Raw genomic sequence first — 17,197 nt, forward strand, 5'->3', positions numbered from 1 at the left:
GTATTGCAGAGCTATTCCCCAGTATACTGCTGTCTCTTTCAAATAAATGATTGTTGATTGTTGTTTTTCAAAAGAATGAAATAAATACATCTTTGTTCAAGCCAACCACACCAAATGTGATGAGTATTGCATCAACCATGACCTCCCAGCCAGGATCAACAACAACTACTGCCAGCAACAACACCAACAAAACAGCAGTGGCAGGCACAAAGCCTGCTGGCCAACAACAACAACAGAATCAGCAACAGGCTGGACAGCAACAAAATCAGCAGCAGCAGCCTAATTACCTGGGACAGGTGGGAAATAATTGTACTGTAACTTGAGAAACTTTTATAATTTAACAGGCAAATTGTTTTACAAAATAATAATAAAAAAACCCTGTTGAGATGCTTAATTTTTAATTCATTTAGGCTAGATGAAGAAAAATTACATAACAAAAAGACAATGACAATGAAATTTTTAGTTGTACAGTAAAAACCAAGTAATACATGTACATATACATATAGTATAAATCTAATGAATTCCACCACTTGACCATTCACTAACCTAATCAGCACAAACTCATTAATAAGACAACCCTGCTATTAAGACCATTTCTCAAAGTCTCATAGGTGGTCTCAATAGAGGGTTTTTACTGTAAAATGATATGGGAAAAGCAAATTGAAAGTGTATAATCACAAGCATGAAATCAATCATGGTCTTACCAATGTGTGTAAAACTAAGTGTGTTCATGCTTTCCTTGTGTCCAGGTGCAACAAGCGCAGGCGACAGCTATGATTGGTGGAAAACCCATCATCCTTGGACAGGCCGGGGGTCTGCTACAGGGTCAAATAGGTCAGTTGATGTAGTTATTGATGAGTTACATGTTAGGTTTACATGGACAGGCCGGGGGTCTGCTACAGGGTCAAATAGGTCAGTTGATGTAGTTATTGATGAGTTACATGTTAGGTTTACATGGAGAGGCCTGGGGTCTGCTACAGGGTCAAATAGGTCAGTTGATGTAGTTATTGATGAGTTACATGTTAGGTTTACATGGTGTTGATCACCTTGTATTAGGGTTTTAGCCAAGTTTGTATCAGGCTGTGAAGAACTTATCTGTGAAGAATATAATTGTGGCAAAAATGCTAGAAATGTGTTTCATTGAAGTAGTTTTGTGTTTGATCTGCCAGATATTTTAAATTTGTTTGTATTTATAATCGTATATATAGCCTGAAAAACAAACCAAGGAATGTTTGATTCATTTCTAAAAAGGCAGAAATATGCTGGTCCCAATAAGAGACGAATCAAAAATGTTTTAATATCTACTCTTTTATGATGTTATACTAAAGAGGTTAAATGTTTGTTTGTCCCCCGTGCTGATTCCATTACTCTCATGTGTTTAGGTGTAATATCAGCGGGGCAGTTACAGACCACACAGGCTTATGCTACTGGTCAGACATTTGGGCAACTGCAGGTAGGAAATCACTTATCTCGGATTATGCATGTAAAAATCATTGACAACAAAAATTTAAGAGACTCATTAACTCAGCAGAAGAATGCAAGTTGATAAATCCTCGTGTAGAAGCGTAAAATTATGGTTATGCTGGTTATTAAAGTACTAATGTTAATAAGTAAAGTCATTTTGTGACATAAGGGAAGAAAATACATGATAATCAGAAAAAACAGTTTCACTTCACCTTACAGTTATATTTATTCTAGAATTGACAATGTATTATATCACAGTCCAAGCAGGGCCAGCAGATCAGCATGGCGACTAACAATGGTCAAGGTCAGATCCAGCTGAACAGTTCCCAGGGAACGATTCGATTCTCTCAGCCTCAGTGTATTGTCAGCAACACAGGTGGGTCATAACAGATCCTTCTTGACAAACGATGACAAGTATTCATTTAGTTATTTTCCTAGCTTGTCTTTTTTCCAAAGAAAACAATCTAAGATATACCATAGCCTTTGGGTCGTTGTTGGAAGATTTTACAAATCTTAAATATAAGTCATATCTAAAAAATCGTTCAAGTCTTTTAAATGGCAGAGACAATACACCAATGTATAGTAAGGCATACACATCTGGCTTTGATAATAGTCATAGTTTGCCCTTGGTTTGACTAGGAAAAGACTGACATCTGTTGGCATTAGCTTCTTGGCACTCTTTAGTTCTTCTTTGTTTTTCAAACAATGTTTGTCAGCAGAATATGTTTGTCCACAGAATAATTCTTAAACTACTGTTAATGGAAATATGAACATAATATATGGAGATGTGATGGTTTGAACAGTACAAGTTATTGGACTATTGTTAAAATTGTTTCACCTTGTCCCATTATTTTATCATTCATTTATCATCGGGTGATGTTTAGTTATACACAGATTTTTATCAATGTGAATACATGGAATATTTGGCCATGGAATATTTATCAATGTGAACATACCGGTATGTGATATTTTGACCATGATGTTTTTATCTATGTGAACTTATGTGATATATCGGGCATGGAATATTTTAAATAAATGGGAACACATGTGATATTTCAGGCAACGCCCAGCTGATTTCTTCCCAGCCTGTATTTACCAATCAGATGATCCAAGCTATGGCCTCACAGCTTCAACATTTCCCCAACCAGCCCATCATGTTAGCACAGGGAAATACACAGACACTTAATACAGGTACTATTTAATATCATATTAAGGTAACTTAAACTTTGATTTGCAGTTTTATTTGTTGAACTATAACCTTTTGTGTTACATCCAAAAAGAACAGAAAACTATTATGTTTAGTCACTCTGTTGAGTCGCGTATAGTTTCACTGCATGGAACAGCCTTAACCACTTAAAAATATATCTATTCCCTTTTTAAGCTCCTCTGTTTTTCAAAGTTGAGGTATTGTGAATACATTGTTGTTGTTCTTGTCAAGCTCGTTGTGCACAAACTTTAACCTAGCTGTAACTCAGAAAAATGTTCAAGATACAATGCATGCATGTTTAGCAAGGCACATAACTCAAGCTTTAGAAATAGGCTAGTTATGCTTCTTATTTGACAGAAAGAAATCCAAAATTTACTTGTATTGGCATTCACTCCACGACACTTTTGTTAACCAACAGCAAAGTATTCCTCATACAAATTTGCTTTCTCTTAGCTCTATGTCTATGTGCACACAGATATTCCGGAGTTAACTTTTCCATTTCAGGTCAGAAATTGTATATCAATCCTGTTCAGACCCAAAATCTCATGACGGGGATGCAGACTGCTATGAACACAGGCTTCAAAAGCCCCACACAACAAAATGTTCAGGTATCAGATTGTTTGATGATGCATAGTTAACACAGTGTTAATTTTGCATAAAGTGTTTGGTGTGCAGATTGCCATAAACATTGGTGTTAAGAAAGAGCTCCACAAAGCAAAATGCTAACATATTTAGAGAAATTTAAGCTTAAGATTTTTTAAGAATTACTAGCGCCATTAAATGTGATAAGCCATACATGCAAGTTGGTGTCAATCATGAACCAACGGCAGCTGGCCAATGCCTTCAATGTATGCCTATACTTGTAAAGCTACCATTGATCTGTCATTTAAATCTTTGTGTAAATACTTGATTGTCCAAAAAGGTAAGTTGTAAAAACAAATATAGTATTCAGGAACTAAATGTATATTAGTAAAACTGTCCAAAGAACCATTATGACATTTGTCAACTAAATTACCAAGCAGATAGATACATGTAGACTGTGATGTTCATTTTGCAGACTGTATCCATGCCAATACAGAAGCAAACCACAGCAGCACAGACAGGAAAAGTCTTGCTACCCTCCATGTCCAAAACCGTCACCACTGCCAAAGTCCCCCCTAATAGTGCCTCAGGAGGTTTGGCCAAACCAGGAACCAACCCTATGGCTAAGCCAAAAGGGCGCCCTAAAGGGTCTGGCAAGGCCTCTCCAGCTGTTTCTACACCTACAGGTAGAATTGAGAAAAATTAAAAGGAAAAATGCTCTGTGTTCTCTCTTACGGTATATAATCAGACTCAAATGCTTTTGCCTGAAGATACTTTACAAAAATGTTTACAAGAAAAAAAGCGTTATTCAGGACAATTAAATTGACTAAGTCACTTGATTTATCATGAATATGTTTAAAATTGCCCTCAAAACCCACATGAAGTAGTGAGCAAAAACAGGATTTTGTATCGCATCTCATATACTATGTAAATGTTACTTACTGTGTTAAACATTATGTTCTAATTCTGTTGTTTAGCAGCAACCAATCAGAGCAGACCTGACTCCACCCCTTCCTGTCAATCAAAACCTTCTACTCCAACCTCATTGGCTTCTGTGGTGGGGTCACCTGACATGAAGAGCCAATCAGATTCAGAGTTAGAAGTTCCAAAAAAGCTTACCATTGATGAGACTGCCACTGAAGCTCAGGACCAAGGGAATGTAGAGGCTACACCAGATGTGGAAACGGCTGAAAAGAAACCGGTATATGTGACATGTTCTTTTTGTCCTTTTATACTGTTTGATGATATATCCTTTTCTTATTTAATGTAAGATTTTGAATAAGTAACCATCTATCTATGTCCATATTTTTATAAGCATTATGTGTTTAATGGTGAAGTTAGTTATTAATCCACTGATAAAAATTTATTCAGGAAATATTCTTAATTAATGTACAATGTTATTAACACTTTTAAAAATGGCCATATTTATGTGATGAAAATCTATTTAGGAATTCAAAATATTCTTATTTATTGTTTAAAGTTTTTTTTACTTCAATACCAAAAAAGGTCTCATGTGTTTGTATGAGTTAGCAAACCTCTTTAGAATTAACAAATGGAAATTATCATATGTTGACTATATGTCAATGTATCTTCTACAGGTTATTCCTGAGAAGCCAACCCCACCACCAGATCTGCCCCTAGAGCCACGTCCAAGCATCATAGCCTCCGAACATCCCGTACATGTGGAAAGGCAGCGTGCCATTGTGAAACCCCACATTCTAACACATGTCATTGAGGGTTTTGTCATACAAGAGGGTCCAGAACCTTTCCCGGTAAGGAGGTGTCAATATGAATTAAAGTCCACTGCAATATTTTTTATCCCTTAACAGGTCATACGTGACCCTGTAGAGAGACAGCATGCCATTGTGAATCCACACACCCTAGCATATGTATTGAGAGTTTTGTTACAAAGGAGCCTCTGGTGCCTTGTCTGTTGAGCCTGTGTCATTACACTGTATAGATTACTAGTAAAGTGAAATAAAAATAACTACAGTAATTCACCTAAGAGTTCGAACACCTTAAATTAATTATTTTTTTCGCTGTCCGAATACATAGAAAATGACCATTTTTACATTTTATTTACATGTTTGTTTAACCTGCCTTTTTTCTTCATGTTTGCATTTTACCACTTATTAATTTATCTGTAGTAATCAATGGTCATAAACTTATTAATTACGCCTATAAGTGTAAATCCTTCATCAAGTTAATTAAAACACCATTTTATACATGCATTGAACTGAATAAACACATTCTATTGGCTTCAGATCAAAGAGTCACACTGTGTGACGTCACATAACTCTCAGTTATACCCACGAGGATCTCGTGGAGAGCATGGACATTGCTATGCAGGATTAATGTATAACGATTATTGCTTCATACAGTCTATAAGCGTGGTACAAGTTTGAAAGTTTACTGTTAAATCGTTTTACAAACATGTCATGTCTATGTTTTCTTAATCCCTTGATTGTAATACTTCAATTATAGATTTTGATTGGTAATGAATTATAGTCAAAGATTAGCCCTCCTAGAACAGGCAAGCCAGTGGAGCAATGATTCAATCCAATCATAAGATATTTTAAACTTTTCTTTATATATTATAGTAGTGAGTAACCTTCCTCCATTTTTTAAGGTTCAGAAGTCATCCTGCCTAACTAAATGCCTAAATGGGAGTTCATACCTCCCATACCAGGTCACCCAGTGGTATAATTACCTGTTATTCTTATGGGATCATTCTTATTATTCCCCTTTACTTATTATCATATTACTGAATTACTTCCCTTGAATTATATAGGTTCAAAGGTCCTCTCTGCTGACAGAGTTTATTCCTCCAAAGCCTGGTCAGCCAGTGGAACAATCTTCCCTTATTTCCTTGGATGAGGATGATATGGATCAGGATGAGGACAGTCACGAGGAACAAGGTGAACCTTGATGATAAAATGGCTTAATTACTTCCTTTTAAAACTTAATCATACAAGTTAAGAGAAGTTGTCACAGTTTAAACTTTAAAAGTATGAAAATATGTAATTTCTTTGAACTTTTCTACAAGACTACTTCTTTAATTTAAAAACTTAAGGCAATACGAAGACCATTGGCATTTTTATGAAAAACTTGGTTATATTTTGAAAGATATTAATTGTGTCTGTTCATTATTTAAGCATCTCTGGAGACCCTCGGTACACTATTATGCTCAGCTTCATTGAGTTCCTTGTGACATGTTACTAAAAATCTCTTAAGATATTGTATCTGTCACAAGTTGTCATAATACACAATATTATTCATCAAGTTCAGGAAATGTGTAAGTAAGGGAGCCTTTGGCTTGCAAACATATTTCATGGACAAGTTGGGTGATAGCTTAACTGAAAACAATGTATAGCGTGGGTCTGGGATGATCAGGAATAATTAATAAGACAGTTTCATTGGTGCTGATTGGGGACCTTTTCAGAATCTAAGCCAATGAAATTTCATTATGTGTTCGGTTTTATATCAAGTTACAAAACCTGTGTATGACTTCATTAATTAAGTTGAAGATTTATAAAAGTTTAACATGCAACTTCATTGGAAGAAGACCAAACCTTATTAATATTCATGTAACAAGATTTTGACAGTCAATTTTCCCACAGTACTAGTGTATTGTTCGAAATATCTGGGTTGCCGATGATGTATTTTATTTGAATAATGTACTATGTAGTAATTCACTTATTCATAATATATGTTTTTTTAAATTTAGTCAGAATCTATCTGTACCCATTTCATTAGTATGTTGCACATTAAACATCGTCATCCACTTAAAAGTATCCTCCTATTTTCCACTGCAGGACCTCTAAATGGCCAGGCCATGCAGTGTGAATTCTGTAACACAGTTTTTTCAAGTCACACCCTTGGCCAAAGATTCTGCTCAAAATCTTGCGCTAAGCGTTTCAACGTAGGGTGTACAAAACGTCTTCATCAATTTCCTGGCCGGCATAAAGATGGTACTGAAATTCAATAGTTACAGATTTTTGTTTTGCTGTTACAGTTTTGTTAAGATGATTTAAGTATTCAATTTTCATTTACTGGAAGTTTGTGACAGTTCAACCTAATTTCCTTCTCTGTTTTGGTACAGCATTTAATTTTGGATGGTCGTATTGATTTACTGTGATATTGTTTGTGAGAAAGAGGGCTTCTTTTGTAGTCAGCACAATTATTTTAAACATCTGTTTTTGTTTGGTTGGTATAGTAAGTATTGCAAGATATGTGATAAATTATTTGTAAATTATAATGTAGCTGTATCTGGTCAAACTGGGTCATGTGGCATGATGTGACTATTATGACATCATTGTGTTTTCATATGCAGGTGCATTTATATACCGATCTCACGTAAACAAGTTTCCTAAAGCCTCAATGATATATTTCTTCATGACCATCAGGGCTGTCAGTCAGCTATAGGGAAATAGGTGACGACCCTTTCATAAGAGATTAACGCCAGAAGGAAATAATATTTCAAATTAACACGATATATATAAACAATATATTCGAAAAATTCTTTATAAGAATTTATAAAATATGTATGAATTGTTGGCATTATCAATACAGCATATCACATTTTATTTATTACATGAATTCTAGTATTAGCATATTCAGAATGAAAAATACCTTGATCTTCTTTATTTATAGTCCCCACCATCTTTGGTACACTTTTTTCTTTTCATGAAAATGGCATTCTAGAGGCCTGGGGAATTAGGCACAAAAATACTTAATAGTGGAACATATTTACAAGAAAGTCAGCCCTGATGATTTATAGTATTTGTTTATTATTTGTTTGTCCTCAAAGTATATGTGTTTTTAGCTCGACTATTCGAAGAATAAGGAGAGCTATACTACTCAACCAAGCATCGGCGTCGGCTGTGTCTTTGGCGTCGGCGTCACGCCTTGGTTAAGGTTTTGCATGTAAGCACCTTTAAGTCATTATCTCAGTAAATACATCATGTATTGCATTGAAGCTTTAGATATGTATTCCCAACTATCGAACCTACTTAATAAATGAAGTGAGATAACACTAATTTGAATTTAATGCAAATAATGGGCCTTTATTATTTGACTTAGAAATTCTGGTTAAGGTTTTGCATGTAAGCACACATAGGTTAATATCTTAGCAACTACTTGATGTATTGCATTAAGACTTTATACAATGGTACTCAACCATTCAACCTTCCTAATTAACCAAGTTAGATAACTCTAGTTTGCATTTAATGCAAAAAATGACCCTTTATTATTTGACTTAGAAAATCTGGTTAAGGTTTTGCATGTAAGCACACATAGGTTAACATCTTGATGTATTGCATTGAGACTTTACACAATGGTACTCAACTATCCAACTTACTTAATTAACCAAGTTAGGTAACTCTAGTTTGCATTTAATTAAAAAAATGACCCTTTTTTATTCAACTTAGAAATTCTGGTTAAGTTTTTGCATGTTAGCACACAAAGGTTAATATCTCAGCAACTACTTGATGTATTGCATTGAGACTTTATACAATGGTACTCAACCACCCAACTTACTTGGATAACCAAGTAAGATAACTGTATTTTGCAAGTAATGGCCCTTTATTATTGGACTTCTGCTTAAAATTTTGCATGTAACCACATTCATGTTAATATCTCAGCAAATACATCATGATTGTATTGCATTGAAACCTAATCTAATTTTACAATGATCCATGTTTCGCCAAAACTTTTCAATCCTTACACTGAAAAGTGGCGTAATAGTTGAGCGCGCTGTCTCTGTGACAGCTCTTATTATTTAAAGTTTATGTCATGTCAGTTATGTAAAATTAGTCCACAAGACCCAAATCGCTTGATGCAGCTCATTTGTATAGTTACGTATATTTAGTAGTCAATAATTGTAAATACAGTTTCGCGAATGATAATTATAAAATAATGGATTATAGGTGTTACGTTATACGAAATATTAAAAGTACTTGTTATACTGTTCAAAGTATTCTACAACATGCTCATAAAATAATCATAACTCTCAAATACAAGGTATGTTTTGCAGATACATTCAAAAGTTTTGTTCAATACCAGTTTATAATAATGGTTCAAGTTGGAATCAATTGAGGTTAAATTCCTGAGACCTTTGCTTTAACATGAACATTTTTTGAATTTACAATAATTTTTTGATATCACGCAATTAAACTTCTGTGCTTTACACATGTTTACAGCCGTGTCTTTACACATGTTTACTGCACAGTCTACATATATTTATAACACAGTCTTTACACATGTTTACAGTACTGTCTATACACTTGTTTACAGTACATTCTTTACACATGTTAACAGTACAGTCTATACACATATTTACAGCACAGGCTATACATATTGTTTACAGTATGGTCCATACAAATGTTTAGAGTACAATCCTTACACATATTTACAGTAAGGTCTATACACATGTTTACAGCATGGTCTATACACAAGTTTACATTACGGTCTTAACATATTGTTAACAGCAAGGTCTATACACATATTTACAATACGGTCTTTACATTTTGTTTACAGCACGGTCTTTAAAGCGGAAGCGCAAAGGCAAGAAGTCCTGGAGAGGAAACAGACTGGCCAGTTCGAGTTCCCTGGTTTGTAGAATATTTAATCTATTGTTTAGCGAAAATTGTCTGTTGTAATTTCTGTCTATAGAAAACCATATGTTGTTATTTTTTGTAAAAAATGGTCTTTTGTTGTTGATTATTTAAAGAAAACTTCCTGTTGTAATTTTCTGTATCTAAATGTGAATATGGAAAATTGTTTCATTAACTGAATTTGCAAAAGTGTCTGTGTAATTATCAGGATGTTAAAAGGTTTCTTTGGGGGAAAAAATATTAGATATGCCAAAGATGCTTTCTTGTTTCCGGTTTTATAGCCAATATTGACATTCATTCAGACAAGAATACAATGTTGTAAAATAGGTGTTTTGCTTTACTTGAATAAGAAAACAACCATTTGTCATTTAAATTCTCATGTTGGGAAAGCAAAATATTACTAAAATATGATCATGATATAAACAGATGGGAGAGTTGGAAGACCAGAGCAGCTCAATGAGCCAAGAGGAGACACCGTCCCCCGCCACAACACCTGACCACCCCCGCAACACCCCACCCCCTGACTTACAGATGGAGGGCGAATACATGCCACCACACGTCAGCCCCACGAAATGGAATGTAAGAACATATGTACTTTTTACCCTCCATCTGAAGGTATAATAGCCTAGACCTAGTACATTAGACTTGCTTCCCCTTGAGCTCTTACTTTTGTCCCACCACCCCTATACCGGTTAGGTATGAAGGCCTTGAGATCACTTTTAGTCCAGCAGCCCATACGCCAGTATGATGGCCTTGAGATCACTTTTAGTCCCGCAGCCCATACGCAGGTATGAAGGCCTTGAGATCACTTTTAGTCCCGCAGCCCATACGCCAGTATGATGGCCTTGAGATCACTTTTAGTCCCGCAGCCCATACGCCAGTATGATGGCCTTGAGATCACTTTTAGTCCCGCAGCCCATACCAGTATGATGGCCTTGAGATCACTTTTAGTCCCGCAGCCCATACGCCAGTATGAAGGCCTTGAGATCACTTTTAGTCCCGCAGCCCATACGCCAGTATGAAGGCCTTGAGATCACTTTTAGTCCCGCAGCCCATACGCCAGTATGATGGCCTTGAGATCACTTTTAGTCCCGCAGCCCATACGCCGGTATGATGGCCTTGAGATCACTTTTAGTCCCGCAGCCCATACGCCAGTATGATGGCCTTGAGATCACTTTTAGTCCCGCAGCCCATACGCCGGTATGATGGCCTTGAGATCACTTTTAGTCCTGCAGCCCATACGCCAGTATGATGGCCTTGAGATCACTTTTAGTCCCGCAGCCCATACGCAGGTATGAAGGCCTTGAGATCGCTTTTAGTCCCGCAGCCCATACGCCAGTATGATGGCCTTGAGATCACTTTCAGTCCCGCAGCCCATACGCCAGTATGATGGCCTTGAGATCACTTTCAGTCCCGCAGCCCATACGCCAGTATGATGGCCTTGAGATCACTTTTAGTCCCGCAGCCCATACGCCAGTATGATGGCCTTGAGATCACTTTTAGTCCCGCAGCCCATACGCAGGTATAAAGGCCTTGAGATCACTTTCAGTCCCGCAGCCCATACGCCAGTATGATGGCCTTGAGATCACTTTTAGTCCCGCAGCCCATACGCCAGTATGATGGCCTTGAGATCACTTTTAGTCCCGCAGCCCATACGCCAGTATGATGGCCTTGAGATCACTTTTAGTCCGGCAGCCCATACGCCGGTATGATGGCCTTGAGATCACTTTTAGTCCCTCAGCCCATACGCAGGTATGAAGGCCTTGAGATCACTTTTAGTCCGGCAGCCCATACGCCAGTATGATGGCCTTGAGATCACTTTTAGTCCCGCAGCCCATACGCAGGTATGAAGGCCTTGAGATCACTTTTAGTCCCGCAGCCCATACGCCAGTATGATGGCCTTGAGATCACTTTTAGTCCCGCAGCCCATACGCCAGTATGATGGCCTTGAGATCACTTTGAGTCCCGCAGCCCATACGCCAGTATGATGGCCTTGAGATCACTTTGAGTCCCGCAGCCCATACGCCAGTATGATGGCCTTGAGATCACTTTTAGTCCCGCAGCCCATACGCAGGTATAAAGGCCTTGAGATCACTTTCAGTCCCGCAGCCCATACCCCAGTATGATGGCCTTGAGATCACTTTCAGTCCCGCAGCCCATACGCCAGTATGATGGCCTTGAGATCACTTTTAGTCCGGCAGCCCATACGCCGGTATGATGGCCTTGAGATCACTTTTAGTCCGGCAGCCCATACGCCGGTATGATGGCCTTGAGATCACTTTTAGTCCCGCAGCCCATACGCCAGTATGATGGCCTTGAGATCACTTTTAGTCCCGCAGCCCATACGCAGGTATGAAGGCCTTGAGATCACTTTTAGTCCCGCAGCCCATACGCAGGTATGAAGGCCTTGAGATCACTTTTAGTCCTGCAGCCCATACGCCAGTATGATGGCCTTGAGATCACTTTTAGTCCCGCAGCCCATACGCCAGTATGATGGCCTTGAGATCACTTTCAGTCCCGCAGCCCATACGCCAGTATGATGGCCTTGAGATCACTTTTAGTCCCGCAGCCCATACGTCAGTATGATGGCCTTGAGATCACTTTTAGTCCCGCAGCCCATACGCCAGTATGATGGCCTTGAGATCACTTTTAGTCCCGCAGCCCATACGCCAGTATGATGGCCTTGAGATCACTTTCAGTCCCGCAGCCCATACGCCAGTATGATGGCCTTGAGATCACTTTTAGTCCCGCAGCCCATACGCCAGTATGATGGCCTTGAGATCACTTTTAGTCCCACAGCCCATACGCCAGTATGATGGCCTTGAGATCACTTTTAGTCCCGCAGCCCATCGGCCAGTATGATGGCCTTGAGATCACTTTTAGTCCCCCAGCCCATACGCCAGTATGATGGCCTTGAGATCACTTTTAGTCCCACAGCCCATACGCCAGTATGATGGCCTTGAGATCACTTTTAGTCCCGCAGCCCATACGCCAGTATGATGGCCTTGAGATCACTTTTAGTCCCGCAGCCCATACGCCAGTATGATGGCCTTGAGATCACTTTTAGTCCCGCAGCCCATACGCCAGTATGATGGCCTTGAGATCACTTTTAGTCCGGCAGCCCAAACGCCAGTATGATGGCCTTGAGATCACTTTTAGTCCGGCAGCCCATACGCCAGTATGATGGCCTTGAGATCACTTTTAGTCCCGCAGCCCATACGCCAGTATGATGGCCTTGAGATCACTTTTAGTCCGGCAGCCCAAACGCCAGTATGATGGCCTTGAGCTTGTTCTTTTATCCTGCCTCCTGTGCACCTACCAGTATTAGGGATAAGAGCTTTGAGCTTGACCCTTGACCAGCTGCCTATTTGGATGAAATTTTCCACCAAATTTTAATTTGGATGTTAAACTTTAATTTGATTTCTGACACTTTTCCAGTTTTTATCCAACTTTCTTTTGTTATATGTTGTTGATACGATGAATGCTGTGGTCCAAATGTATGAATAAAGATGGCTAAATAATAATATGGTTACCAACCACAAATGAATATAAAGTAAATAAATCTTTGCAATGCAATTGATTTATTGATATTAAACCCTCTCAAGTTAAAACAGTCTTTATTATTCATGTACATGTTTATGTGATTTGATTGCGAATGATGTCTTCTACATGTCATTTTAAAATGTTATAAATAGGGAATATACTAGGTCTTAGTTACTTTTTTTTCTATCACTATAAATTGCTTGAAGTTTCATATTGCACAAGACCAAAGATTGAGTGTGATTTATCTTGACTCAAGCAGTGAAATGCGATCAATACACATAGATACCAACAAGCATAGTATTTCTTTAATTTTATACCTTTAAAGTATAAATAACAATAGTTTTCTTTAATTTTAGATGACAAATACCCTATTGTTTCGCATATTAGTGTGGAAATGTATTTGCACATGTGCACTTAGCTACTGTGTGATATGGAATTGGCGAACACATTGTGAAATATGGTTAACATTTTTATGTTTTAATGAAATTTAACAAGTATGAAATAAATATATTTTCTAGGTTCAAGAGGTGTATGAGTTTATCAAGAATCTGCAAGGGTGCGCAATGTACGCTGAAGAGTTCCGCTCCCAGGAGATTGACGGGCAGGCCTTGTTACTGTTGAAGGAAGACCATCTTATGAGTACAATGAACATGAAACTGGGCCCTGCTCTGAAAATATGTGCCCGCATAAATGCAATTAAGGAGGAAACAGGATGAAGTAATTCTGTGTTTCCACATTGAGACTTAGTTTGATACGCGGGTGTGCCACGGCTTACAGATCTGGAAAATATGGGTGTCAGATTGATGCATTTAAGAAATCGGATGAGGTAAGGTGAAGATTGGGTTCATTGACTTTTTGGAAGATGGTTGTACCTTAGGACTGTGGAGTTTGGCATTATAAAATGTACCGGTATGTGCCATGACCAGTGCCATTTCAGACAAATCAGTGTTTAGATCTAGGGTTATTAGACTCTCAATCAAGAAATGGGTAAGCATGCCATAGTGCCGGAAAGATGGATGAGTTAAACTTGGGATCATACATGTATGAGCCAGTGATGCTTGTCTTTTTGACTATTGTTGTGTTCAATACAGAATGTGACAAAATTGGATGAAATAGTTGAAAAATCATCATTTCGCTTTCAAAATGCTCATTGGGTTTTGCGTTTTATTATGTTTATGGATCTTAAGGATGACTGTTCAAATTTTACATATGAGGTTAAACTTGCAATAAATAAAATGTGCTACAGTGGGTATATTAATGATTTAGGCTACTTGATGGCTTCAAAGGGAAATCAGGGCAGTAAATGAAATTGCTGCTGTGCCATATATCAGTCAAAACCCTGAGTGACTTATATATATATATATATATATATTTCTCACCCCTGCCCGGTTAGCTCTCAATGTTGTTTTATTTGATAAGGAGCTTAAAATCTGGTAATGGTGCATTATTTTTAAAAGTTACACATATTTTTTTTATTTGACAAAAATAAATATGCTCTCCACCCCAACTTTGAAACAAAACATTATTTTTCTCTGGTCTTTTAGGTTTGTACAGTGGAATGAAGAAATAGCCCATGTTATTAACTTGTCAGCATTGAATCTCATTGATGTAAACTGTTCTGTTGATAATTCTTTTTTCCATCTTTTATATCCTGCTATGTTTTCTTATTTCTGTCTTACTCTAAACTTTTGTGCTATCTTTTAGATATATTTGTTTAGGTATGTTTTTGTTATCTTTTAGTGCATGGTTTCTGTATTTTATCTTGTTTAATATTGAGGAGATTTTCCTCTGGTTATTTTGTAATAAAATTTCATTTATTTTACAACGGAAAAATTAAATATTTAACTTATTTTTATAGAGTGTTTCGTAAATTTTGATGACAAAAGTTCTGAAACATATATACTTGTGCCTCAACTTTCCCAACTCTAGCAGGGGTTCTAAAGTCTTACATTTGCATCAAAAACAGTTGGAAAGTTAGCACCTAGACATGAAAATAAATGACTTCAGAACAATTTCATAAGGGGTCTCACCCACTTTATACTGCTTTGGGCATGAACTTTGAGTACTCAAACAGTCCCTTTGCTATTTTTCAGCTTGACAGTTATCAGTTGTTAGACCCCCTGCAGTAATGTTAATTTATTAAACATGACTTTACTTTCATCATTTATATCTTTCTACAGTTTCTGTTTGGGTCTTATATCATAATACGCTACATCACAATTTTGTGCAATATTATTAGTCCTATTAAACATGTTCACAATAGTACCTGAAAATATTAAAACTTCAAATTCAACGAGACTATGATGTGTTGTTAAATCTAAAAGGTGCCTCAGCTTTAGAGACATTTTTGCCCACATGGTAGCTTCTGGTATTAACCACACAAGATTGATGTTTCGTTCTGGTATAACAGGATTCATTTATTTTTTGTTGGTATATGAACTTTTTTTTATCAAATTGTATTTCATATAGCTTATTAAAAATATTTTTTTACGTTGTATAATTATGTATAATTTTAGACGGTTTCTTATGATAAATGGTATGTAACATTGTTTTGTCTGTATATTTTGTACATTAAACAATTAATAACAGTGATCTCCAGTTAGTTCTATGTCTCCTAAAACATTCATGAATATAAGATACATGTACAATTGTACATATATGTACATGTATAATAATAAAATGTCTATTGTGTCACCTGGGAAGAGTGGCACACACAGGTATTATGGCGTAGCTTGTTGAGTTTACAAAGGTCTACCCCGCGGCATATAATGGCTGCATTATGGCTTGACCCCCGTCACATCCCCAAGTGTGACTGAAACAAAGTTTTGAATCCAAAGGGGAGTTTTACCACCAAAGGCTGATGAGATATTCCCCAAAGGAGTAATTTTATACCCAAAATGCCCTAACTTTAACATCTTCAAGTGAATGAATTAAGGCTAGGATGAGAAACTATTTTTCCTGACACCGAACCTGGAACAGGGTTATATAAACAACACCACCTTGCATAGCATGTAACAAGTATCATGATAGACCTCTTATAATACTATGGGTGTGTACATCGAGTATGTCATGGTTTATGGTGTAGGTGTCTGTGTCTTCACAGTTATATTTCCAATCATTTACTTCTGATGACTTGGTGTAGGGTTTATATCACATTGGTCATGGTCAGTAATGACCTCTACATATTATAGGGTCTATATCACATTGGTCATGGTCAGTAGATGACCTCTACATATTATAGGGTCTATATCACATTGGTCATGGTCAGTAGATGACCTCTACATATTATAGGGTCTATATCACATTGGTCATGGTCAGTAGATGACCTCTACATATTATAGGGTCTATATCACATTGGTCATGGTCAGTAGATGGCCTCTACATATTATAGGGTCTATATCACATTGGTCATGGTCAGTAGATGGCCTCTACATATTATAGGGTCTATATCACATTGGTCATGGTCAGTAGATGACCTCTACATATTATAGGGTCTATATCACATTGGTCATGGTCAGTAGATGACCTCTACATATTATAGGGTCTATATCACATTGGTCATGGTCAGTAGATGGCCTCTACATATTATAGGGTCTATATCACATTGGTCATGGTCAGTAGATGGCCTCTACATATTATAGGGTCTATATCACATTGGTCATGGTCAGTAGATGACCTCTACATATTATAGGGTCTATATCACATTGGTCATGGTCAGTAGATGACCTCTACATATTAAAGGGTCTATGTCACATTGGTCATGGTCAGTAGATGACCTCTACATATT

The 17,197-nt window shown here is 37.3% G+C and overlaps 1 protein-coding gene across 4 annotated transcripts in view; it reads left to right on the forward strand.

The window, feature by feature from the left end:
- The window catches only part of LOC128246931 (polyhomeotic-like protein 2), a 33,244-nt gene extending 17,242 nt beyond the window's left edge, over positions 1-16,002 (forward strand). For 2 of the 4 annotated variants that reach the window (XM_052965488.1, XM_052965491.1), the window contains exons 7-20: positions 102-296; positions 750-834; positions 1,383-1,453; positions 1,723-1,840; positions 2,524-2,655; positions 3,176-3,279; positions 3,729-3,939; positions 4,231-4,454; positions 4,852-5,025; positions 6,045-6,171; positions 7,069-7,224; positions 9,791-9,864; positions 10,294-10,446; positions 13,929-16,002. In XM_052965488.1, coding sequence (XP_052821448.1) covers positions 102-296; positions 750-834; positions 1,383-1,453; positions 1,723-1,840; positions 2,524-2,655; positions 3,176-3,279; positions 3,729-3,939; positions 4,231-4,454; positions 4,852-5,025; positions 6,045-6,171; positions 7,069-7,224; positions 9,791-9,864; positions 10,294-10,446; positions 13,929-14,126 — 2,022 coding nt within the window. In that variant the 3' untranslated portion in view covers positions 14,127-16,002. The remainder of the gene's footprint in view (positions 1-101; positions 297-749; positions 835-1,382; positions 1,454-1,722; positions 1,841-2,523; positions 2,656-3,175; positions 3,280-3,728; positions 3,940-4,230; positions 4,455-4,851; positions 5,026-6,044; positions 6,172-7,068; positions 7,225-9,790; positions 9,865-10,293; positions 10,447-13,928) is intronic. The other 2 variants (XM_052965490.1, XM_052965492.1) reach the window with 2 other exon arrangements.
- The last annotated feature ends 1,195 nt before the right edge of the window (positions 16,003-17,197 follow it).

The sequence above is a fragment of the Mya arenaria genome, chromosome 9, assembly GCF_026914265.1.
Source record: "Mya arenaria isolate MELC-2E11 chromosome 9, ASM2691426v1".
Lineage (NCBI taxonomy): Eukaryota > Metazoa > Mollusca > Bivalvia > Myida > Myidae > Mya > Mya arenaria.